The sequence below is a fragment of the Strix aluco genome, chromosome 16 (genome assembly GCF_031877795.1).
Source record: "Strix aluco isolate bStrAlu1 chromosome 16, bStrAlu1.hap1, whole genome shotgun sequence".
In the NCBI taxonomy this organism is placed as follows: domain Eukaryota; kingdom Metazoa; phylum Chordata; class Aves; order Strigiformes; family Strigidae; genus Strix; species Strix aluco.
The window spans coordinates 11,067,215-11,090,683 of NC_133946.1; the positions used below are offsets into that span (position 1 = coordinate 11,067,215).

The 23,469-nt window shown below is 54.3% G+C and overlaps 1 protein-coding gene across 6 annotated transcripts in view; it reads left to right on the forward strand.

Annotated features, from left to right (window-relative positions):
• Nucleotides 1–23,469, forward strand: part of MYRF (myelin regulatory factor) — a 64,149-nt gene that overhangs the window by 34,964 nt on the left and 5,716 nt on the right. For 2 of the 6 annotated variants that reach the window (XM_074842080.1, XM_074842086.1), the window contains 18 exons: nt 1,385–1,694; nt 2,155–2,327; nt 2,641–2,764; nt 11,308–11,503; nt 11,950–12,026; nt 12,318–12,428; nt 12,742–12,832; nt 14,559–14,759; nt 15,406–15,514; nt 15,980–16,089; nt 17,421–17,581; nt 18,106–18,178; nt 18,456–18,544; nt 18,738–18,806; nt 19,489–19,569; nt 21,404–21,489; nt 21,698–21,859; nt 22,654–22,947. In XM_074842080.1, coding sequence (XP_074698181.1) covers nt 1,385–1,694; nt 2,155–2,327; nt 2,641–2,764; nt 11,308–11,503; nt 11,950–12,026; nt 12,318–12,428; nt 12,742–12,832; nt 14,559–14,759; nt 15,406–15,514; nt 15,980–16,089; nt 17,421–17,581; nt 18,106–18,178; nt 18,456–18,544; nt 18,738–18,806; nt 19,489–19,569; nt 21,404–21,489; nt 21,698–21,859; nt 22,654–22,947 — 2,517 coding nt within the window. The remainder of the gene's footprint in view (nt 1–1,384; nt 1,695–2,154; nt 2,328–2,640; nt 2,765–11,307; nt 11,504–11,949; nt 12,027–12,317; nt 12,429–12,741; nt 12,833–14,558; nt 14,760–15,405; nt 15,515–15,979; nt 16,090–17,420; nt 17,582–18,105; nt 18,179–18,455; nt 18,545–18,737; nt 18,807–19,488; nt 19,570–21,403; nt 21,490–21,697; nt 21,860–22,653; nt 22,948–23,469) is intronic. The other 4 variants (XM_074842083.1, XM_074842084.1, XM_074842081.1 and 1 more) reach the window with 4 other exon arrangements.

The following is a 23,469-nucleotide window of genomic DNA, read 5'->3' on the forward strand; positions in this document are numbered from 1 at the left end:
TTCTCAAGGCTCCCTCAGCGGGTGAGACTCTGGGTTCTGGGCAGGGTGTGGTGGCCCACAGCTACGAGGAGCTCTAGCATCATGAAGTGGATCTTCTTTGCCACAAGAGCATATTGCTGGGCACTTTCCTTGGGCCATGCCCAGAATCAGTAAAATTAGGCAAAGTTCAGGTGCTCTCTCTCCAGCTGTGCATTTCCAGGCTCAGGCTTCGGATCCTGTTGCTGACTGTTGGACCTTTGTCCCCAGCTGTACTTTCTGGTCTATGCAGTTCCTTGGTGCTACAGGAATATTGTAGTTGATGGATTTTCTATTTGAAGGGAAATACAAAACTAAAACAAAAGCTGCCTGGGAATTCCTAAAGTCATGCTTTCATTGCAAAACATCCACACGCGATACCTAGGTTTAGCAAATATCAGGAATGCTTGTGGGAATCTTCCCTGGTGTCCCTCAGCCTGAGGACCTGGTTGCCCTTTGAGTTTTGGTCCTTTGAGCTTCAAGGTGAGCATTGCCTACTTCCTTTGTGCTTACCCTGTCCAGTCTCACCTCTTCTCAGAAGATGAACAGAATCCCAGAATCATCTGCGTTGGAAAAGACCTTGAAGATCATCCAGTCCAAGCATTAACCTCACACTGACTGTTCCCAATTCCACCAGATCCCTCAGCGCTGGGTCAACCCCACTCTTCAACCCCTCCAGGGATGGGGACTCCACCCCTGCCCTGGGCAGCCCATTCCAACGCCCAACAACCCCTTCTGCAAAGAAATACTTCCTAAGAGCCAGTCTGACCCTGCCCTGGCGCAGCTTGAGGCCATTCCCTCTTGTCCTATCGCTTGTTCTTTGGTTCAAGAGACTCATCCCCCCTCTCTGCACCCTCCTTTCAGGGAGTTGTAGAGGGCGATGAGGTCTCCCCTCAGCCTCCTCTTCTCCAGACTAAACCCCCCCAGTTCCCTCAGCCACTCCTCATAAGACATGTGCTCCAGAATGGTACAAGACACGTGGTTTTGCAGTGTTGTGTGTCCCTGTATCAGGTGGCCATCCAGGACCCTGCTGTGTCCTTGCTCTGTAAACACCACTGGGACAGGCTGTGTCTGAAGTCGGCAGCCAAGGCTGCTGACATGAGAAAGGAAGCCCTGCTCTGGTTCTCATGCTGGGCAACCCTGGCAGTGTCTGAGGCCATTAAGGAACCTGGGAGGAGAAATCAACGCAGGGCAAGGTGGCCATTGCAAGGGACATGGGGTGGCCGAGGGGACACGGCCGTGCTGAGGTGAGGCAGAGATGTGGGTTCGTGAAGCTAACCAGGACTGGGACAGTTCAGGGGCAGAGGAGTGCTGGACCTGGGCTTAGGACATGCTGGTCTAACAGCTATTCCACTTTATTTCCTTCGAGATCCTCACCTCCTCCGGACCATGACCCCCGAAAACATGTGCCACATGACTCCCCCTTCTCGCCTGGAGCACCCTCCTCCTCCGCCGCCTCCACCTCCACCCCCCCACCTCCAGGGTCCCCCGCCGCCACCCCCTCACCCACACCAGCAGCAGCACAACCCTCACTACCCCGGCCTGCAGCGGGACATGTACATGAAGGCTGAGCCCCTGATGCCGCCGTACGGCATTGGGCAGGGCATGGCTCCTGCCGACCTCCACCACGCCCAGCAGTCGCAGATGCTGCACCAGCTCCTCCAGCAACACGGAGCAGAGTAAGGCCTCAGGGCACTGGGGCTTTTTGGAGTGATTTGTGTGATTTGGGGAAGCAGTGTGGGATGAGGGGATGGGAGCTGGAAGCTTGCAGAATGCGTAAGCAAAATGAGTGGCTTTAACTGCAAATTAAGGAGCGTGCTCTGGTTCTGGGGAGGCATCGAGGTGGAAATGGCCCAAAGTGTGGGGCAGGGGTTTGCAGTGCACGGCTCCAGAGTTGGGTGGTGGGGACAGATGAGAGGAAAGCAAAAATGTGGCTCTGTGCCCAGGTGGCCCAGAGCTTGATGGTTACAGGGTGGGTGGGCAGAGCCTGGTGGGAGAAGGTGGTGATAGTGCTGAAAGAACCCGTGGCTCCTTGCATGAAGGGTTTGGTTTTTAGGTGAGATCCCAGCTTTTTTCCTGGACACGGCTGTTACCTCTTGCTTCCCTGCTCAGCCTTTGCTTTCCCGCGGGTCTCTGCAGCCTCCCGGTGCACCCTGCCAAGAAGCGGAAACACTCCGAGTCACCCCCCAACACCCTCAATGCACAGATGCTCAACGGGCTGATAAAGCAGGAGCCAGGTATGGGGTCCGTGCCACTCAACCCTGACAGAGTCCAAACGCCTCCCTGGCATCAGCCGGGAGCGCTCTCACCAGGTATGTGGTTTTTGCCCTCCCTATCCCCCTCCCCTTAATATCCCCAGCATGCAAACCCCTGCTGCCAGCCCGGGCACCCCTGGGCGCTGGGGGGAGGGCGCGTGGGCACCACAGGGTGCCAAATGGGGGGGCTCCCGACCCCGGCTGGGTCCCCAGAAGGGGAGAGCAGGGCGGTGAGTTCGTCCTGGGCCAGATCTCGTGCCCATGGTGGTGCCCTGGCAAGCTTCAAGCAATGCCAGTTGCTTCCTTGTGCTCTTACCCAGCTGGACACTCTGTCAGAGTGACTGAAATTGGTATTTTCCCCTCACTGCAGGCCTGATTCAAGATAACGACAGCTTGAATGGCTCCTACTTGGATCCCAACTACCAGTCTATAAAATGGCAGCCACATCAACAGAACAAGTGGGCAACTCTGTACGATGCCAACTACAAAGAACTGTGAGTAATTCATCCACCTTTGGAGAAAGTCAGATTCGCCTTTTGTGTATCAGTGGCAAGGGACTGGGGTTGGGGGTGTCGTACTCACAAGATGGGACAAGGATTCTCCTGGGTTTCCCCGTGTCCTCTCCTGTCACCTGCTGATCTCTGCTTGCTTGCGCTGTGGTGGAGATGCTCTCTCCACCGTACCTTTGCCATTGGGAAAGTGACTTCTCTGCATTTCTGTAGGGCTGATGGAGGATTAAGAAATGGGGCTCGCTCTGTAGGAGCCAGCAGAAAGCTGTTGAGCAGCCACTCAGACCTTGCTCTGCCGTGGAGGGTTGCACTGGCAAATACAGCCTTGTCCTGAGCATGGTTTGGGCCAGCAGCACCCTTCCCTCCTGCCCAGGCTTACCAAGCTCCTGGATTTTAAAATAAGTATTAGGATTTCCTAGACAATGCATAGCAGGAATGGCTGGAGGTAATCTAGAGCCACTTGAGCACAGCTTGAGAGCAGCATAGAAAGGAGTGTGAGGAGGAGAGGGCGTGGTTGATGGGCAGAAGGGGGTAAGGAGAAAAAGAAAGGAAGAGGGAGGGGGTTGAGGAAAGCTGGGAAGCCAGGAAGGGCAGCGAGGTGGCAGAGAGGCAAGGGGAGTGCATGGAGAGGAGAACTGGGGTGGCTGAGGCAGATGGGGGAGCAGAAAGCGGCTGGGTGGGAAGGTGGGCTGGGGGGGCTGTGCGGGGCTGGGAGCTGGACGGAGAGCCTGGGGCAGAGGAGGGTGGAGGCAGTGCATGGCCAAGCTGCACAGGGGAAGAGGAGTGATCAGGAGGAAACCGGTCTGGATCCTCCCTGCATTCCTCGGAGGTGACAGAGAGCTGGCAAGCAGCAGGTTGGGTTCCAGGAACCGCTTGTCGAGCAAATGAACCCCCCCATTTCCCCTCCTGCTCTTTCTGCACAGCCAGTGGCTGGTGGGAGTCCTCTTGGGGACACGGAAGAGGGGGTGCTCTGTTATCTGTGATACCAAATAACCCAAGACTATTATCACACCTTGCCTGGATGGTGCTCAGGATGGGAGCCAAGGACCCAGGCGAGGCCAGAGGCAGAGTAGGATCTGTGACGTGCAGGGAAGCTGCTGCTGCAAGCCCCAGCCCTCCTGCACACAGATCTCCCTCTCAGCCAGCCCTAGCCCTTGTACCATCTTCGATGCAGACCTGGTGGTGACTGGGGCACACTCTGGGCTGTTCCCCTGCGGAGAAGGGGCTGTTGCAGTTGGTTACTTCTTTGGTGACATCCTGTCATTTGCAAAGACTGCGTTTGTGGCTGTTTCCCTGACCGCAGCAGGAGAGAGGTAATTTGGGGAGGTGGTTACTTCTGGTTTACTAAACTGTTTCCATAGAGGAAGAAAGTCCCACCTTCAGATGGAATATCAACTACTTCTGGGAACTTATGAGCAGCTCTGAGGTCCAGTCCTGTGGCCCTGCCCCTGCTCTCCACCACCAGTTTCCTTTTCTATAGACTGGACCAGGCCCCAGTTCCCGCTTTCCCGCACTGGACAGTGTTTGCATGCAGCTCCCACCTCCTCGGAGCGCTGCCTGGACATGTCATCTCCATCATTTGGTTTTCAACCAGGGCCTGGGCATCACTGGGCAGTTGTGACGCTGCTACTGCTGTTTTCCTACCTGGCAAAACCACCTTTGGCTTCTGCTGCTGTTCTCGCTTCTCCCAGACTGTTTTTGTGCCAGTACTGTGAGCCTCACTATCTTTGCCCCATGTCAAAGGGCTTCAGAGAAGTGGAAGCACCAGGAGAAGCAAACCCCTCTTCTCTAACTCAAGCAGTGCTTGGTCACAGCCTGCCAGTCGCTGGAGTGGCCTCTCTTCCACCATCGATTTCCTTTCACTGTGTGGCAGAAGCACAAATGCACCTTGTGTAGTCAGCAGGGTCCAAAGAGCCCTGCACATCGTAGGAGCAGACCTTCCGTGTGGCCTTGCTTTTCTCTTTCCCATAATGAGTCCCCCTTTTCCTTCCATCTCACTGTTTACCTGCGCTGGGTAAACGGTTTCTCACCTGAAACGCGTCATGAGTCTCTCAGCTTGTCACGGACCGTTTGCAGGTGTTACAGTCCCTGTTCCAGAGATTTGCCGTGCACCCCAGTATCATAACAGGTAGACTGGCAGAGGCAAACTGCACAAGATTTTCTGCTGGAGTTCTACAACCCGCAGCTTTTAACTTCTGCAAACCCAGCCCTGCTCTACCATGGTCTTTAGATCTGTGCTCAAGATCACTTGCCTAATACCTGCTTTTAGGATTTAGGGTGAAAGCCAGAGCAAACCTACTTCTGTGGCATTTAGGTCATCATCCCGTTGTGTAATGAATAAATTCCTTTTAACTGACTTCATGTAGATTTTAGGAAACCACGTGCAGTTTGTTGTGGCGCTGGATTTGACCAGAATTAAGGGTTAAGGTCCAAGGGTTGATCGATTAATTTTTAGTTACACACCACCTTGGTGGACTCTTCCTCTTTGCGGTGGGTTCGAGGCCAGGTAGCTCTAGGAGAGCCTGTGCAAGCTCAACCTACATCTCTTCCTAAATGGAAGATCACTTAGTTCTCCTGGTGCAGCACTGCACCAGAATAGATCTGTGAGAAACACCAAAAGATCGCTCTCCCCTTCCTTCTTCCATAATGGCATTTGTTAGGTTGACTAATTCATGTTTTAGGAGGTAGGAGTCTTCTCCTTCCTGCCTGCCTTTTGGGCGTACTCAGCAAATGAGCAGGCAGCTGTGTCTCTTCGAGATCCGTGAGTATTTCTGCAATTTAGTTTCCTCTGAGATCATAAAGCGAGGACCAGCCATTCCCGGTCCGTTTTCCACTGGAAGCTGTCCTCTAGTTTCTATGTGCTGTTAGAGTTTCCTGCCCCTAGAGGGAACATATTTTTTTCCCCTGTGATCCAGGTGCCCACAACCTTTTCACAGCCCCAGGAATTTGAATCATCTGAACCATCTGATTTTTCCCACTCTTGTTCTTAAGAAAAGAGACGAGGAAGGTTGGTTTAAGAGGGAGACCATCGGAAGCTGGTCAGGTTCTTACCCCAGCATGGTCCGTGGTTTAACAGCGTTTGCAGGGCAAGTGCTATGCAGCCCCCATGGAGGGGAATCGTCCATCTTTGGTGGTGCTTCTTCCTGCTCTGCCTCAGAGGGAGCCAGTCCAGTGATTCCTGCTGCACAGGAGAGACCCAGCTCTGCTTCTGCATCTAGGAGTGACGCTTTCTCTTGGGCTAGTGGAGTAATTGCTTTGTCAGTACTTTATTTAATATTTTTTTGAACCTATACAGGATAGTTTATGCTGGTGCCTGTGGATTTACGTAATGTTCTGTGCTAAGTATAATCTTAAAGGGCAAAAAATACAATTAAATGATATTCCATGTTCTCCTCCTCTTGCACACTCAAAATTAGGTCCCTTAGTATAGAATCATAGAATCGCTTAGGTGAGAAAAGACCGTTAAGATCATCAAGTCCATTAGTAACCATCGCTGAAAGTTTTTTTGTTCCTCAGAATAGTTTCCTGCTATGGTTTGTGAGGATCAAGAGCCCTGTGAGAATTTGTTCCAGCTTGTATCAGCACTGTTCAAGCCCATTTAACAGCTCTCTCTTCTTATGCAGTGAGTGTAGCTGTCACATCAGATCATATTTGTATCTTGTGTCTGTGAATATGTGGAAAATTTCATCTTTGTTCAGGCATTTTCCTGGCAGAAAGCTAGAGTCAGGGCCCTTCAACCATTTCTCTTTTTCTGCTGTTCTGGGCTAGATCTTGGAGCCATTGCCGTGGCTTGATGAGATGAGGACAGAAGAGGGGGGGTCTGAACTTATTCTGTAGTTCCTAAGTAGATTTTTCTGCCTTCTTAGAGACTTGTACAGTGAATTTTGTTGTGTGAATGGCAACAGATTCCCTGTCCCCAGGCAGGCATGGAGAAGTGGAGCAGCCCTCTGCAAGGAGAAGAGCAAAGGGGAGCTGGGCTCCCACAAACCACACAGGTTTAGTTTTGACACAGACTTCCTAGAAGTAGGCTGGATTAAGGAAATGGAGGAAAGGAAGGAAGGATTGCTGCATGGATTTGAGTGGAGGTGCCTGGAAATCTGTGTCTTGGCTTGCTGGGCTTGTGTCTCAGGCTTTGCTTATGTGGGCTGAGGAATCTCTGTTGGTCGAGAGAGACCAAAGTCTCTGGATTAGTTTTATTGATAATATGTTTCTTTTTGGCCTTTTGCACTGGTTTTGTGGTTTCAGACTCACTGAACCTTCAAAAGGGTTAGCTGGTTTCCAGCAGCGGTGCCGAAGAGGCCTGGAACCAGGCAGCTCACTAATTTACTCCTGGGAGCAGGAGTAATTCATCTCCCTGACAGCATGCTCTGATAAATGCCAGCAGGCTCCCTCCTCCCTCTCCCCGTTTGTGTACAGTTTGAGGTAAGGCAGCTGGCGAAGGGCAGTGCAGTGCTTCACAGAAACGTTTCCACGCTGAGGCCAGAGCCTCTCTGCTCTGACCCGTGGAACTGGGCTGGGGCCATTCTCTTCCCAGCAAGCAAACTGGTGCTCTCCCCTGAAGCTCAGGTCTACGGACTGAGCCGGAGCTTTCAGGCTTCGACTCCTTGGTTGGAAGAAACGTCTTTAAAATCAGCACCAAACCTGACCTTGCTGCAAATCCTCGACCTCACCGCGGGGACAGAGACCAGTGTGACGTGGTCCAGTCCTCCTGGGTGCATTTTGGCTTTGGTGACTTGGTGTGTTGGCCAGTTTAGCTAATCCCATGGTGGTGGATCGCTGAGGTCTCAGTCTCTCATGCTGCGAGTGTATCTCGGGCAGCTGAAGGGACCACAGACAGTGCTGAGCCGTGGACATGCTGGTGGAGTTGTGTCAGTCTAACATGGACTGGGTGAGACGGCGGCATCGTGCTGCTCGACTTGGAGGTTCCTCCATCCTGGTGTTTGTATCCTGGAAGAGAAACAAAGCAGGGACTGTGTGGAAGTAGTGAGTGGCTCTTGAATTAGGGTTCTCCAGACATTGTGTCTTAGGAGTGGTTGAGATATTGGGGAACCTAGAAGGAAGGAGAGAAGTGGGGGAGATTTTTCTTCCAGAGAGGAAGCAGTAAAGGCATGTGAGCATCCTGACAATCCTGCTCTCATCCACAGATCCCAGTACAGTTCCATTTTCATCAGAGACACATTTCTCCTTGCAGTGACTTTCCCTTTGCGCTTTAATGTGGAGGGTGAGGGCGCTCCCTGCTCCCCTAAGCGTGGATGCCAGACATGGCTGTGGAGAGTTTGTAACCTCTCACCCTCACTCAGATTGAGAGAAACCTCCCCTCCTCTGATCCTGGCCTTCTAAGTCCTGCCTTAGTCTGCTTTTGTCAGGGGGGGCGTTTTTGGTTAAAATAATCCATTTGACCCCAGACCTTTTATTCCTGACACTTTGCCCCCTGACCCCTACACTCTCCTTGGGAAAAGTCAGCAGGGTTTTGGCTGCCCCCAGGGCCATTGTCGGTGGCTGGTGTCATTCCTAATCCCAGGAACCGCTTCTGCCTCGGGGTCTCCTGCCCTTCCTTCTCCTATCACCCCATCGTGGCCGCCTGGGTCTGGGCAGGGTGGTGGTGACTCCAAGGTCCCTGTGGGTTAAGATGAAGGGGAGGATGATTTTTGTTTTATAAGTGTCACCACAGTCCTTATAATGCCACAGGAGGTGATGTCCTCGCACCACATGGCAGTAGGGGAGTGGGTTTGCTGCTTCCAGGTGGGATTTACAACGTGAGAGTGAAAAAACACTGGAATAGGAGATGCGGGGGGGTACCCCACCCTGCAGTGGGAGTAATCTGAGAGCAGCTCCTTGGTTCTGAAGACAGAGGGCTGGGGAGATCCTTGGCCTCTCTCTGATACCTGGAAAGCAGCTCCTTGCCTCCAACCTGCCCCAGCGCAGGGATCCTGCTTTGGGGGATGCACCAGCCACAGCTATCAGGGAAAACTCAGAGAAAAGGGGACTCTGGAAGGACCAGGCATTTCTAGAAGACAGAGGGGGAGCCTGACTCTCTCCCCTCTATCAGCACATGTTTAGCAGCCATCAGTTTGAGTGACATTAACCAGAGCATGTTCTGGAAGCACCCATGCTTTGGAAATGTGGTCAGACCCTCCCTCTCCTCGGCTTTCTCTGTTAAAAACCAGTGGGGCGAGTGGTGAACGCTTGAGGGTCCTGGGCAGACAGAGACAGACGTGGGTCTTGGTGAAAACATCAGGGAATAGCTCTGCCACCCCCAGGGTGAGCACAGAGGGTGCTCAGGCCAGCCCAAGCCACAGCTCCCCATCAAGAAGAGCCAGATGGAGAATTTGGGTCTGAGGCTGGGAGGAGGGCGAGAGCATAGGGGAATTCTTCTCATGCTTCTGGGCTAAGGTAGTGCTCTGTTCCCACCGTCTGGTTTGTGTTCGGGGCACGGCACAGCAGCCCCCGGTCCCTTGGGTGCAAGAAATGCATAAATTGCTCTTGGCCAGCCCAGCATTATTCATGGCTGCCTGGAAACACCCGCAGGTTTCATCCACGTTAACCCCTCACATGTGTGTGGGGGGAGAATGGCTTTCTTCCCAGAAGGAAGGAAGGGACACCAGGGAAACAAGAGTGACCTGTCTGTATCTCCTGCTTCCCAGAGCCTGCTGAGGTCTGGCTCGTCCATCGCTGTCAGTCTGTCCACCTCCCCTCCCCTTGCTCTGGGCAGTACCCGTCTGGCTGCCTGTATTAAGAATTGGAGGTGGAAGTCAGAAGTAGTTTGCTTTTGTGGAAGAGTGCTCCATAATTTTTAAGCCTGATGTCAAAAGCTAGGCTGAGCTCCCCTTTACCTCATCCATAGCTCTTTAATTAAAAACAATGAGATTTTGGTGTTCTGCTAGAACTGCTTGATGGGGCGGGCGGGATGAGAGGCATCTCCATCCCCCCTTCGTTGGGCAGGCAGCACCCCGGGGGCCCACCAGCCCAGATCTGGGTTTTTGGATGGTGAGAGAAAGGGGACTTGCTGCAAAGGCCACATATTTCCCTTGTTCCCATGGTAACCAGCCCATTAAGGAGATGTAGATTAAACCTCCCCAGCTGGTGTGTGTTCATCGGGCAGCCAGGCCCCCCTCCTCTGCCTCCTCCTCCTCGTCCTCCTCCTCCTCCTCGTCCTCCTCCTCCTCTGGACCTGCCCACTGGGAGCTGGAAGCTTTTCATAGCAGCCGGAGCAGGTGGTTGTGATTTCGGCAGGAATCCGGCACGCAGGCGGTACCGCCTGGTAGCAGGGCCAGCGCAGGCGACGTCGGGAATGTGACCAGTGAAGCAAGCAGAGGTGTCGGACCACCCCAGGGTCAGCCTGAGCTGCTTCTCCAAGCAAGCAGCATTCAGGGGTCTGCTCCAGGCTTTGGGCAGGCTCTGGAGTTTGGTATCTCTGGTGTGTGTTGAGCCAGGGCTAAGCAGCTGCACTTTTTGGGAGCAGCGCTCAGAAAGGGGATGCTGGGCTGTTGTGGCTCAGAATCACAGAATTATCTGGGTTGGAAAAGCCCTTGAAGATCATCCAGTCCAACCATGAACCTCACCCTGACCGTTCTCAACTCCACCAGATCCCTCAGCGCTGGGTCAACCCCACTCTTCAACCCCTCCAGGGATGGGGACTCCACCCCTGCCCTGGGCAGCCCATTCCAACGCCCAACAACCCCTTCTGCAAAGAAATACTTCCTAAGAGCCAGTCTGACCCTGCCCTGGCGCAGCTTGAGGCCATTCCCTCTTGTCCTGTCGCTTGTTCCTTGGTTCAAGAGACTCATCCCCCCTCTCTGCACCCTCCTTTCAGGGAGTTGTAGAGGGCGATGAGGTCTCCCCTCAGCCTCCTCTTCTCTAGGCTCATATTATACTATGTTTATAGTACAATAGCATATAGAGGGGTGGTTGCCCCAGCATCCTCATCAAATCCCAGGAACCATATTCCTTTCCAGTTGAAGACCCACCTAAAGCAAAGCTTGCAGCTCACTCCAAGGAGGTATATGGACCTTCCCTGAACTCCCATCCCTGCACAGCAGGATAGGTTCTGTGTGGGCTTAGGCGAGGTGTTGGCTTCGTGTCAGGCAGGGCCTGCCTGTGCCAAGCAGCCCTGTGAGCACCCAAGAGCAGCGTGAGCACACGGGAGGAGGGACAGATCAGAGGCTGTCTCTTTTGCCTCAACACAACCCTCCTTCCCCTCCCACGTGCCTGCTGTGCCTCAGGATTATTTTGTGGCTGTTATGCGTGAGTATAGGTGACCTTCACAGTCTGTGGTGAGGTGGGACTCTTCACGACGCAGTCGCTGTTCATGTGTGGTGGGACATGGAGGTGAACTGTCCCCCCAGCCATTCCCGCCCCGCGGTCAGGTGCTTCACATGCACCCCAGGATGTGGCCATGGACCACACCACGTGGATCCCTCCTTGCCTCTGCCGCTGGGTGCATGGCTTATCTCCTGCCCCCCCCGCAAGCGTCAGCCTCTCGTGGTGCACACAGGACTCTGCGCTAACACCTGCTGCCTTTTCCACAGCCCAATGCTGACCTACCGCGTAGATGCTGACAAGGGCTTCAACTTCTCAGTGGGTGATGATGCCTTTGTGTGCCAGAAGAAGAATCACTTCCAGGTCACGGTCTACATCGGCATGCTTGGAGATCCCAAGTATGTGAAGACCCCCGAGGGCCTGAAACCCTTAGAGTGCTTCTACCTGAAGCTGCACGGAGTGAAGGCAAGCGGGAGATAAGGGCCAGTAGCCAGCAGGGAGAAGGGGTGCTTGGCAGGCGGCTGGGGTCAGGCAACACCACATCTCATGTGCTAAGTTGTAGGGGAGCGTGTAGGAGAGTGCTGAAGGCCAGAACAAGGCAGATCTTGAAATATGAGTCCTAAGATGGAGTCAATTGCTGCCTGGGTGTCTTCAGGGCTGCCTCTCACTCACGTTTGACTCTGAAGGTTTATAGGCACTTTGGGAAGATCCTTTCACCCTCAACCCCGCCCCTGCCAAGGGAGGCACCCACACTTGGGCAACGACCACACTCAAGTTGGGTGTTGCAAGTCGGTTGTACTGAGTCGTAGGAGGGCTGGGCAGACAGCTGGCCCGTGCTGGGGAGAAGGAGGTGGGAAGGGGAAGGTCTCAGCTTTCTGCTCCTTGTCACACGCCCAAATCTTTCTCTCCAGCTAGAGGCCCTGAACCAGTCGATCAATATAGAGCAGTCGCAGTCTGACCGCAGCAAACGGCCCTTCAACCCTGTCACGTGAGTATTGCCTGGGGTATGTTCACGTGGGGAAGTGCTGCTGGGGAATAAAGAGGAGAGGGTGAGGAAAGGGGCTGAGTTGGAGCTCTTAGGATAGTGCTGTGGGTGTCATGCTTTCCAGTTTTCTCCTCTGTTTCCCACAGCAAAGGTTTTCTCTCTTTATATTCCCTGCTCTGCTCTGTGCTCAGCTCATAGACCTGCCTTGGTGGAGCAGGCCAGCAGGTAGCCATTCCCCAGAGAACCTCCTCTCCCAACATCTCCTCACTTGCTCCTCTCTTTTCCCTTCCCCAGGGTCAACCTGCCTCCAGAGCAGGTCACCAAGGTCACCGTGGGGCGGCTGCACTTCAGCGAAACCACGGCCAACAACATGCGGAAGAAAGGCAAACCCAACCCAGACCAGAGGTGAGGAGCTCAGATGCCTTCTTCAAGCCATCCTGGGCGCTCGAGGCCTGTCCCCAGCCTGGGGAGTGTGGCTGGAGGGAGGGGGACATGTCCTGAATTGCCCATCCTTGTCTGTGTGAAGGAAAAGAGGTGTCTGCTGTGGCCACGAGAAGGGTTTCCCCCATTGTTTGAGAGGCTGGGGACAGTCCCTGTGCCCCACAGCACAAAGAGAGGGGTTGTGCCAAGCCCACCGTGACAGATCGGGGCCTCTGCCTCCAGAGGGGAGGCAGACTCAGTGCAGGATGGCACCCTGACCTCTCTCCCCTCTTGGCAGGTATTTCATGCTCGTGGTAGCTTTGCAGGCACACGCCCAGAACCAGAACTACACGCTCGCAGCCCACATCTCTGAGCGCATCATCGTCAGAGTAAGTCCTCTCCTTCCTCAGCCTCTGGAGGTGCCCCACAGCCCTTTGCTGGGCAATCCTCCTACCTCCCTCTGGATTTTTGGTGCTTTCTCCACCCAGCCCTTGCCTACCTTCTCCAAACCATCACTGCTTTGCTTGTAGCTCTACCTGGAGGGGTTCTGGCTCCACATCTGCTTCATCAGAGCAGCCTCAGGGCATGCAAGAACCTGTTACAGGACAGGGAAGGGAGCGAGGGAACAATGTTGTTGAGACTTTGCAGCAGGGACAAGGCCTCCAGGTGCAGGAAGATTGGGGACCCTCCCAGGACAGCACCTTTGGCATGTGCTGAGGCAGCAGTGCTCAAATGCAGAGGAGCAGGAAGAGGTAGACACCATCCTCAGGGCTCTGCGAGAGTGCTCAGCTCTGAGACATGAAGGCAGGGGGTAAAACACAAACAGATGGACCTCAGAGTCTGCAAAAAGTAAGTCCACAGTGAATTATGCAGCCTCTGGGGTGCCCAGCGCAGGACTGCAGGGAATTGCAGGCAGCCTGGACTGCCCTGTCTCAACCTGCAAGCGGGACACAGAACCATGGCGGCAGGGCAGAACCCCAGGGTTTGGGACCCAGGAACAACAGCCGTGTCACTTGGTCTCCTTCTGCTGTCCTGTGTGGTTCTGGTCGGGGCTGTTGGAACAGCTCTGGTAGCTGAGATAATAACAGACAGCTCAAGAAAGCAACGGTATTCCTTTAGGGAGCGCAGCAGAGCAGGGATAGCCCTGGTTCTTGCGGAGAGAGGCTTCGACAGGGCCAGCCGATGTGTGCCAAGGCTGTCTCTGCTGTAAGGGCAGGCTGCGCTCTGTTCCCTGGCTCCCTGCCCCTGCCACTTTGCTTTGTGCTGCTGCAAAGCTCTGTCTCACACCTCCATGGCCTCACTTCTGCTGTGCTGGCTCTGCCCTGCCTGTCTGCCCAGCTCCCTGCTGTCCCTCCCCTGAAGCTGGGGCTGCCACTACTCAGCCTCAAGGTCTTCCTCAGGCTGTAATTCAGGGCGCTGCGGGCTGGAGAGGGCACCCATGCCGGGATCTCGTGACCTGGACTGTTCATCCCTAAAGCCCCCTCCCAGTTCTCAGGGTATCGGGATAAACTGGCTGTTAGGAAGTATTTCTTTGCAGAAGGGGTTGTTGGGTGTTGGAATGGGCTGCCCAGGGCAGGGGTGGAGTCCCCATCCCTGGAGGGGTTGAAGAGTGGGGTTGACCCAGTGCTGAGGGATCTGGTGGATTTGAGAACGGTCAGGGTGAGGTTCATGGTTGGACTGGATGATCTTCAAGGTCTTTCCCAACCCAGATGATTCTGGGATTCTGTGAAACACACCCCAGTTTCAGCCAAGATCTTTCCTGTCTCTGCTTCCCTCCTGTGGAGCAAGGACACCCTCGCTCCTGGGTGCTCCTAGTTATGCCAAGCCTTGTTTCGCAGCTCTTCCCCCCTCACGCTAATGGGAGGTGCAGTGGGGTGCCTGGCCCTGTCCAGGCCACCACAGCAACTTGGGGCTCTCTGACATCTATCTCTTGCCCATGACCTCTCCTGCTATACGGTCCTTCTGCACCACGCCTGGAGGGAGGGTCTCTGGAGCTCTCCTGCTGTCCTCCCTCCATCCGCATCCCAGAGTGCCTCTCTGCCCAGCAGCACCGCAATGTTTCTCCCCCTGGTTTCGCTGCTGCTTTTCAGTCCCCACTTTCCTGCCTCTCCACAGGCCTCCAACCCCGGCCAGTTTGAGAGCGACAGCGATGTGCTCTGGCAGCGGGCACAGCTCCCTGATACTGTTTTTCACCACGGCCGGGTTGGCATCAACACCGACCGCCCCGATGAAGCCCTCGTGGTCCATGGCAATGTGAAGGTCATGGGTTCACTGATGCACCCCTCAGACGTCCGAGTGAAGGAGGACATCCAGGAGGTAAGAGCCCGGCAAACCAGGGTAGGTTTGGGGTGATCAGGGATCTGAGGAGGCACTGCAGGAAGCATCAGTGTCCTTGCGAGCCTGTTTCAGCTGCTGATTTTGATTTAATCCTTATGGGCAACCTGAGCTCTTGTTGAGCAGATGGGAAGTGCTGTAGAAGTCTGTCTGTCCCATACGCAGCCTGTACACTGTGTCTTAGGGAATATTGACTCTTCCAGAACTAGCAAACGCAGAAGTTACAAACCTGGAAGTAGATGAGTATATCAGATAGCACGCTGGGGTTTGCCAGAGCCTGGGTGAGAGGCTCAGCTCTGCTCTGAAGGACTATCAGCTGGATGTGCCTGTCTAGAAAAGCTGGGTACAACCATGTCTCATATTCACGAGAACTGCCCTGAGCCTGGTTGTGCAACGGGACTCAGTCTCCTCCTGGCTTCCCTACCCCTTGTCTGGTGATGAGAACTGGAGATTAACCCCCGTGTAAATGCTGTTTGTCCTAATGTCTGGCCTGAGCAGGGTTCAGAGCTGCCCCGTGCTGTCTCACAAAGACATTACCGTGAGCCATAGTGGGTTTTGCTGCTCGGACTCAGAGTTCTGAGAACTGAAGAAGCAACACCCCATTTAGGAGTTACGTGTTTTCTCCCAGGTGGACACCACAGAGCAGCTGAAGAGGATCTCCCGTATGCGGCTAGTACACTACAACTACAAGCCCGAGTTTGCAGCCACAGTGGGCATTGACAACACCTCTGAGACAGGTACGGGCCCTGTGTCACACCCCGCTGCCCTGCTTGTGTCGCGACGCTCCCCAACCCACAGCACCACTTTGTTCCCAGTGCCGAGCGGCACAGCTTTGCCCTGGGGTGGGCATGGGGTGGGAGAGAGGGGGCTTCTCACCACCTGAAGTTCAGGCATCTAATGAAATTCCCTCTTCAGTGAGCGGGAGAGAAGATGGTGCTTCCCACAGGTGGCTTATAGGGCTTCTGCGATGAGGCTTGCGGAGAAAAAAAATACCAGAATTGCAAATGTCACTGCTTGTATGGGCTGCCCAGGCCACGGGGCCTCCGAGGAGGCTGCCACGGGCCGGGGTGAGGGGAGGGACAGCCCTTGCGTTGTCCCCAGTGAACAGGGTTCCTGCCAACAACTGCATGGGCCAGAGAAAGATCTGTGGCAGGAGGAGCCCTGCCCAGCCCACCTTGACCTACTGTGGTGTTTCCACGCAGGCGTCATTGCTCAGGAGGTAAAGGAGATCCTCCCTGAAGCTGTGAAGGACACTGGGGACCTGGTCTTTTCCAATGGGAAGACCCTTGAGAACTTCCTAGTGGTGAACAAGGTCAGTGGCAGCCAGGAGGGGTGGGGAGTCTGAGAAGGCCATTGAACTTGGCTCAAGGGTGTTGCAGAGCTGAAAATGGATGAGAGAAATTGTGATGCCTGGGAAATGTTTCTAAGCCAACACCACCCATATGAGTTGCAAACCTGGCTGGTCTTTCAGATGTCAGGAGCAGGCCTGGGTGGACGGCAGACATCAGCAGGGAGGAACTCGCCTGATGTTGGTGAAAGTTGGCAGCATCTCCCTCAAGAAGGGCTCCTTGTTGGCAGCCTCCTGTAGGGAGGCTCTTCATCATAATCTCTCCTTTCTAGATAAGATAAGGTGGTTATGTCAAGATAACCTAGAGCACCTGGCTGCCTGACCTCTCCGTAACCTGTGGCAGCCTGTTTGCTGCTCTGGGCATCGAGGGGACAACATCCTATAGCACACACGGAGGGGACAGCCTCCCAAAGCTGCCAACTCTCTCCTCCATCACTCTGTCCAGAGCAGGAATGGCCAGGACTGACCTTAGGGCCTTGTTTCTCCTTTGTGGAAGCCTAAATCCCTACAGTTATATCCCCAGCCAGCAGAAGCTGTGAACGTGACCTTTTCTGTCCCACCTACACGTGGCCAGGCCACGGTGTCCAAGATCCTCTGCGCATGGTGCTGGACCAGGACACCAGTGAGATGTTTGGCCTCGGGGAGCTCTGTGTGGGGTAGTGGAGTGGCAGAGCCCAGGGGTGAATAAGGGACAGGGGTGATACCACAGTGTCAGTACGTGGGACGTGGCTGCACAAAGTCAGGGCAGGAGGAACGTTCTGCCTTTGCCAGAGGGGCTTCAGGAGGAAGGTTGCTCTCCAGAGGCTTCTGGATTTGGGCTCTCCCTTGGTCTGGATCAACTGTCTGTTGGATAATGCCGCAGAATAAGGCTGGCAGCTTGCACTGTAGAGCAGGAGTCAGACTTAGAGAGCTGGGGAGGGGCAGAGAAGTGGTAGATGGGGAGCATTGCTCCTGTGATTTGCCCAGGGGCTCCTGATGATGTTGGGGACTTTGTATCTGTCCTTTGTGACTGAGGAGGACTCTTTGGATTAGCACCAGCAGGAGACCTCAGGGATCCTGCACCGCTATTTACTGTTTTGGTTGGGTTTGAAGAGGTTATCTCTTGTTCTTGCACCCAGGGGCTGTGCAGAGATTAGATGTGCCATGTTGGATGATTCCCTGCCCACAGAGCTGGGTGTTGTGTAGCCTCTCCCCTGGGGCAGGGCACAGGAGAGCAGGCAGGGTGGCCACTCCCCTGGGATCAGGAGTGCCTCCACGTGCTAGGCCACTCAGCCTGCCGACCTGTTCCCTGGCAGGAGCGCATCTTCATGGAGAACGTGGGAGCCGTGAAGGAGCTCTGCAAACTGACAGACAACCTGGAGACTCGCATCGACGAGCTGGAGAGGTGGAGTCACAAGCTGGCCAAGCTCAAGAGGCTGGACAGCATGAAGTCAACTGTGAGCTCTGGGGCATTCAGGTACAGGCACACTGAGGGCACGGGAGCCAGAAGGGATGTTTCCTTTTCAGCCCAGACAGCCCTGAGCGACAGCTCAGTTTGAGAAAGGGGAGATGAGGAGGAGCTGTGGGGTGTTGGCAGTTGTCATGTGGCCTGGGGTAGATTCAGGGAGCTGAGATCGGTGACACCGGTCTGGCAAACACATTCCAACAGCCTGCTCTTAGACCAGCCCAGAAAAAAACAGTATGAAATTGCCTCTGCGTTTCCCTAAAGTAAGTGAGTGGCTTTCTCAGGGCAAAGAATTTCTCATGCTTCCAAAATCATACTGACCCTGGTCAGTTTATGCAGGTTTTGGGGCAGAATTCAGGCTCTCTGGGCAATGGGCCAGCACTGCACCTCCCCCCGAGCAGATGAAGTAACAAGAGTTTGTGACCGGCATGCCACACAGAGATCTCTCCCCTCCCAGAGAATCACATTTTTGCCTGGGAATCACGTCGAGTGCTGTCCCTGCACAGCTCAGCTCTGTTCCTCCTTTCTCCTTGCAGCCAAACGGGAAGCCAGTTCAGCCGTGCGGGAAGCGTGCCCCACAAAAAGAGACCCCACAAAGTAGCCAGCAAGGTAAGGGACCGCTCCCAAAGGAGCAGTGCTGTGCCAGGGAAGGCGGCCTCTCATCTGCGTGGTCCTCGTGTGTTTTCTTACACACACTGCAGGAGACACCCTGTTTGTTCCCATTTCCATTATTTTTGTCCATCCATAATGAAGATGTTTTCTGGCTTCTGCTCTGTGAGGGTTCAGGGCTTGCAGGGGAGCAGCAAGAGAGTTTGGGTGAGATCTGTGCGATGACCGGAGCAGTGAGGAGTCCTGAGCTGATCTTGGGTTTTTTTTTCTCTCGCAGTCACCGTCGGTTGTCCCAGAACAGGCCTGCATCAGCCAACGCTTCCTCCAAGGCACCATCATTGCCCTGGTCATCATCATGGCATTCAGGTGAGACCATGCGCCGGGGCTGCTGCTTGGCCGCCACCTCTCTCCAGCTCATCCGTTTGGCCCGTGCCTTCCATGGGGTGTGGACCTCCGACTTCTTCCATGGGCTGAAATCCCTTGGAAGCAGATTCTACCGTGACGTTTTCCTTTCCACGCGCCCGCCCTCAGCCTGCACCTCTTCTCTCTTTCTTTCCAGTGTGGTGTCCATGTCCACGCTCTACGTGCTGAGCTTGCGCAGCGAAGAGGACCTGGTGGATATCGACGGGTGGGTACTTCTGGGCTCTGTGGGAGGGATGTGGTGACCAGGGGAGTCTGACACGCAAAAAACAGCTACCATGGGGTTACTGAGCACAGTTCCAGTGAGACAAGCTATAAAGCCAAGCAAACGCATCCACACATCCAACCCTGATTCAGTTAAATTATCTGCAGCAAGAAATGAGGAACGAGGAAAAAGAAAATACCCTGTTGTTTGGCTGCAAATCCACTCGTGGCCGGTCTGAGTGTTCTTTGTATGCCTCTTCAGCTGGACTAAAGCAGCATCGTCCCACTGATTGCAGTGGGGCTGGGCCAGTCTGTACTAGGCAAGAGTTTTCCTCTGCAAATGGTGTCCGTAGCGTGGAGAGAGCATTGAGGGAACAGTCCTGGTCCGGCAGGCGCGTGCACGGGCAGCCTGTGCTGGGCATTCCCTTTTGGCACACTTCACTCCTTTGGGACCTCGCGTTACCAGATAATGAGTCTCTTTTTCTCTCTCTTCTCCCTGACCTATTTCTCTCCCTCCTGTTCTGTTACATCTCTCATCCAACCCATTTTCTTTCCACTTTGTCTTTAATTTTCCCATTCTTGTCTTTTTATTTCCATTATCTTCCATATCCTCTTTTGTTCCCCTCTGTCCTCCTCACCTTCTACCAACCTGCCTTTTCTTCCCGTCTCCCTTCACTGTCCTGTAGCTCTTTTGCTGTGCCCACTGCCTGTCTCCTGGCCCTCTTTCGGCACAGGGGTCCTGGGGTCCCGATCGCTCTGTGTCCACGGTATGTTACTGTTTCATTTTACTGTTATTTAATTGCTGCATCCCTTCCCTCAATTCCTCTTCTTTCTTCCATCTGCACCACAGAAGACCAAGAATCTTTTAAGCAAAATTGGAAGCAAAGAAAGGGATATTAATATACTTCAGGAAGTGGGACTCTGGGAGGAAGGATTATGGACCCCATTGGAAAGGGGAAATTAGGACTAGGAGATTGAAGAACCAATTAATCAAAGGCTAAATAAAGAAATTATGTACTACAGGTAGAGCAGGAGCAGACAGTCTGAAAGGAGTGGAGGGAGTATGTAAAAAGAATGAAGACTTCGAAGAATTAGCCAAAAAGATGTTTCTACCCTCTCTCCATATGTGCGTAGCTTTATTGTGGAGGGTCACTTTCAAGTACAAGACAGCTTACTGTGCAAAAGGAGGACAGCAAAAAACCTAAATTATTTCTTTTTATGAGCCATCACCACTGGGAATGTTTGGAAAGGTACTGAGAGAGTTACTCATTAGGTACAGACCTGTAAGGCACCTCAGTTAATGGAGTCTGCAGGGCTGCTGCAAAATACTTCCCTTAAAAGGAAAACGGGCCCTACCTGTCTGTCAGCACCCTTTGAACAAAACACTGCATAAAGAGCGGTGGAAGGCACAATTAATTTGTTCTTTTAAGAACTCCACATCAGAGTGTTTCACAGGAAGCTATTAAAAAAGTAATTGCTTGTGGGATGCAAGGTAAAGCCACGCATGGGAAGTGTTGATGAGGCAGTGGAGGAACGTGGGGAGTGGGGGTGGGTTTTTGGCTGGGGTGAAGGTTTTCTCCAGAGGCTGGTGCCCACATTCCCTCCAGGAGAGCGGCGTTGAGTCTCCTTCCACCAGAAAAATAAATATGTGTAGTAAGGTAAGTCTTGCAGGTGACAATGTGCTATTTTGATTTCTCTAAATGAGTAAAAGCTCCATTTATCTCTGAGAAACCTTGAGCAGTGCTAAGGGGACAGGCAAGACGTGGGTCCAGGGCAAGAAAAATGTGGGACAGATAAAACCGAACTGGGCAGGGTCTGGACAGGTAAAATCTTTAACATCTTTGTTAGGAGCTCAGTAAAAATTTCTGCTCAGTGGGCAGTTACAGCCCATGAAGGCCTTGGTTTACCCCGTGTCTCTGTAGGTGGTAGCTGGTGCCCAGAAGTGGTTTTATGCTGGGCTCCCGTGCAGACATGGGAGAAAACCAGCACCAGGCAGCAGTTCCTTCCCTTTCCCATCTGCCTGTGGTGTCCTCAGCTCGGATCTTACTAGTTCTAGTGAAACAGCTGAAATTACGTGAAATCAATCTGGGTGGGATTGTGTGTATTTCTAAAAAACAAGGTGAGGAACAGTCTGTCTCTGAGAGATAAGGGGCACCTCCCTTAGGGAATGGTGAGTGCTTGGAGCCCATTATGGCCTAACGCCTTGAGACTGGAGCACGTAAATCCACCCCGGAGATCGCTGCTGGAAATCAAGCACCCTGAGTACACCCTGTTTCACAGCGAGCATTGAGGGAGTGTTGCTGGTGTCCTCTGAGCCAGCTGAGCCTCGTCTCTGCCAGACGTGGGGCTGCCACATGATCTGCTGTGGCATTTCCTAGCTCTCCTTGCTGCCTTCACAGCTTGCGTGCCTCTCCTGCCTTTCCTTTCCCAGATCCCTCCAGTCCGTGCTCCTCCTCACCCTTGCGCCCTCCTCATCTGCTCTTGCTCCATGTACCTGCTTCCATCGCCCCACTCACTGCTACAGCCGCTTCTCTCTTCATGTACAAGTGACACCCTTGTCCCCCATGGTAGAGGTTTTCACCATATTTTCCTGCATTTCAGGTCAAGCCAGAACTTTGATAAAACGCAGATGGTGCGCTCCACAGCTGCGTCAGACGGAGCCGGTGGCAGGACCCCCACGCACCACGGTAGGTCGCAGAGGGCTTGGCAGACACACACGATGGTGGGTTGTGGTGCAAAGTGGTGAACGTGGCTGCTCTTCCATGCCAGGGGCTCGCTGGTACGGTGCTGCCTTCGTGCTGGGAGGTGCTGGGGCTCTGGTTTTGTGGAAGGGATGCTTGGTGCTGCTCCTGTTAGATGCCTCTCCCCTGGGTTTACTCCACGTTTGCCCTGCAGTTACAGAGGATGCGCGTAACTTAGCCTTCGGCTCAGCTGGTCACAGCCTGCTAGCCTGCTTCAGCCCACCGTGTTTCTCCATGTGCTGCACTGCTGCTCCCACCAACGTCTCCTCTGTTGCCCTCTCTGAGACCAGCCCCACTCATGCCACTAACCGGACAGGTAAGTACCAGCCCAGGCACCCGGGAGGTGCTGGAACAACACCGAGGTCTGTCTGACCGTTGCATCACCTCATATCCCCAGCCCCATCTCACCTTGTGTCTCACCTCTGCACGTTACGAAAGGACGTGCAGCCTGCCCTTCAAAATGCTCCGGGTTTCCTCCACACCTGCTGCCTGGGTTGAGACCCGCGCTCCAGCAGGCAGCTGCGGGGCAAAATGGGACTTCCAGGCTAAACAGCCTTTGCTGCCCGCGTGGCAGGGTTCAGACACCCGTGATCATGCTGCCAGGGGTAAGTGGGGGCTGGAAAGTCTTTGGAGCTGCCTGCTTTGCCAGCACAGAGTCTAACCTCGCTCCTGTTTGCTCAGAGAAGGGTTCTGACACGCCAGGAGGTGTGCTGCCTCTTGCCTGCCCGAGCAGGGCTTTTCCAAGCTTGCTCGCTCCATCATTGTTGCTGCTGCGGGAGGAAGAGCACCTCAGGCAGTCGCTGTGGAGCCGTAACACCCCTGGAGTCATGTCTCAAGCTCACCTTAAACACCATGTCCTACCCAAACACAGGGCTGTGCCCCTCTGTGTCCCCGCAGCCTGCTCTAGCTTCCCTTTGCTGCAAGGATCCCACCGGCGCCGTCAGGCTGGGAAGCCTGGGCTGCACGCAGAGGGGTAACAGGGGAGGTGACACGGGGACAGGACAATCCCAGAGCTGGTAGCTGTTCTCTCTGCGCTGGCCTCAGAGGTCGGGAGTGCTGCCAGCCTCGCTCTGCCTCTCAGCACCACCTTCCTCTCCCTTTTCTTCACAGACCAAAGTCAGACCTCACTCCTGCCAGTGACAAATATCAAAGCCAAATCCAGGGGCATCACTGGGAAAGCGACCTCCTACACCAAGTGGCCAAAGACACCTGACAGGTCTCAGAGCTTCGGCAGCCCCAATGCCAGCCCCTCCTCCCCCTTCACCCACATCCAGGGCAAATCCAAGTACATCTCCAACCTCTCGCTCTCCCGCAGCAACTCCCCGCTGGGGCAGGCCCGGCAGCAGCGCAGCGTCAAGCAGCCGGTGAGCGAGTGGCCTCGCACGGAGGATCCCGGCACGGATGGTAGGTGGACTCTTATCTTCTTCCCTCCCTGCAGCAGCACTGTGGTCCTGGGTTCTCTCCTGGGGTGTCCTCAACCAATCTGTCCTGCACAGCACTCTGTGTCCCCATCCCACAGCTTGTTTGCCCCCAGATTCAACCTCCAGCCCTGCCCTTCCTCCCCCACGCTGCCCTACGCTTTCTGGCCATATTAACCAGTTGCTAGTTCCCTTCTGAGGCTGACGTACCGGTGTCTCCATTCTTACCCCCATCTCGGCTTGCTCAGCCATTTCTAAATTGGATTTAGAGGAAGAAATGCAGAGATTTGGTCGTGTGAGAAAGGCGTGTCGATGCCCAGCCCTTGGTATAGTCCAGGGCACCCCTTCTCCTGCCTCTCCTTGCCTGGGACATGGCATTAACGCAGTCAATCTGACAATCTGACCCCCTCTCTGATGACAGGATGATGAGGAAAGGTGTTCTCAGTGCCAGGCATCCCTTCCAACCCTTCTCGCTCGGGGTACCCCAGCCGCCCTCCCTTCTGCTGTT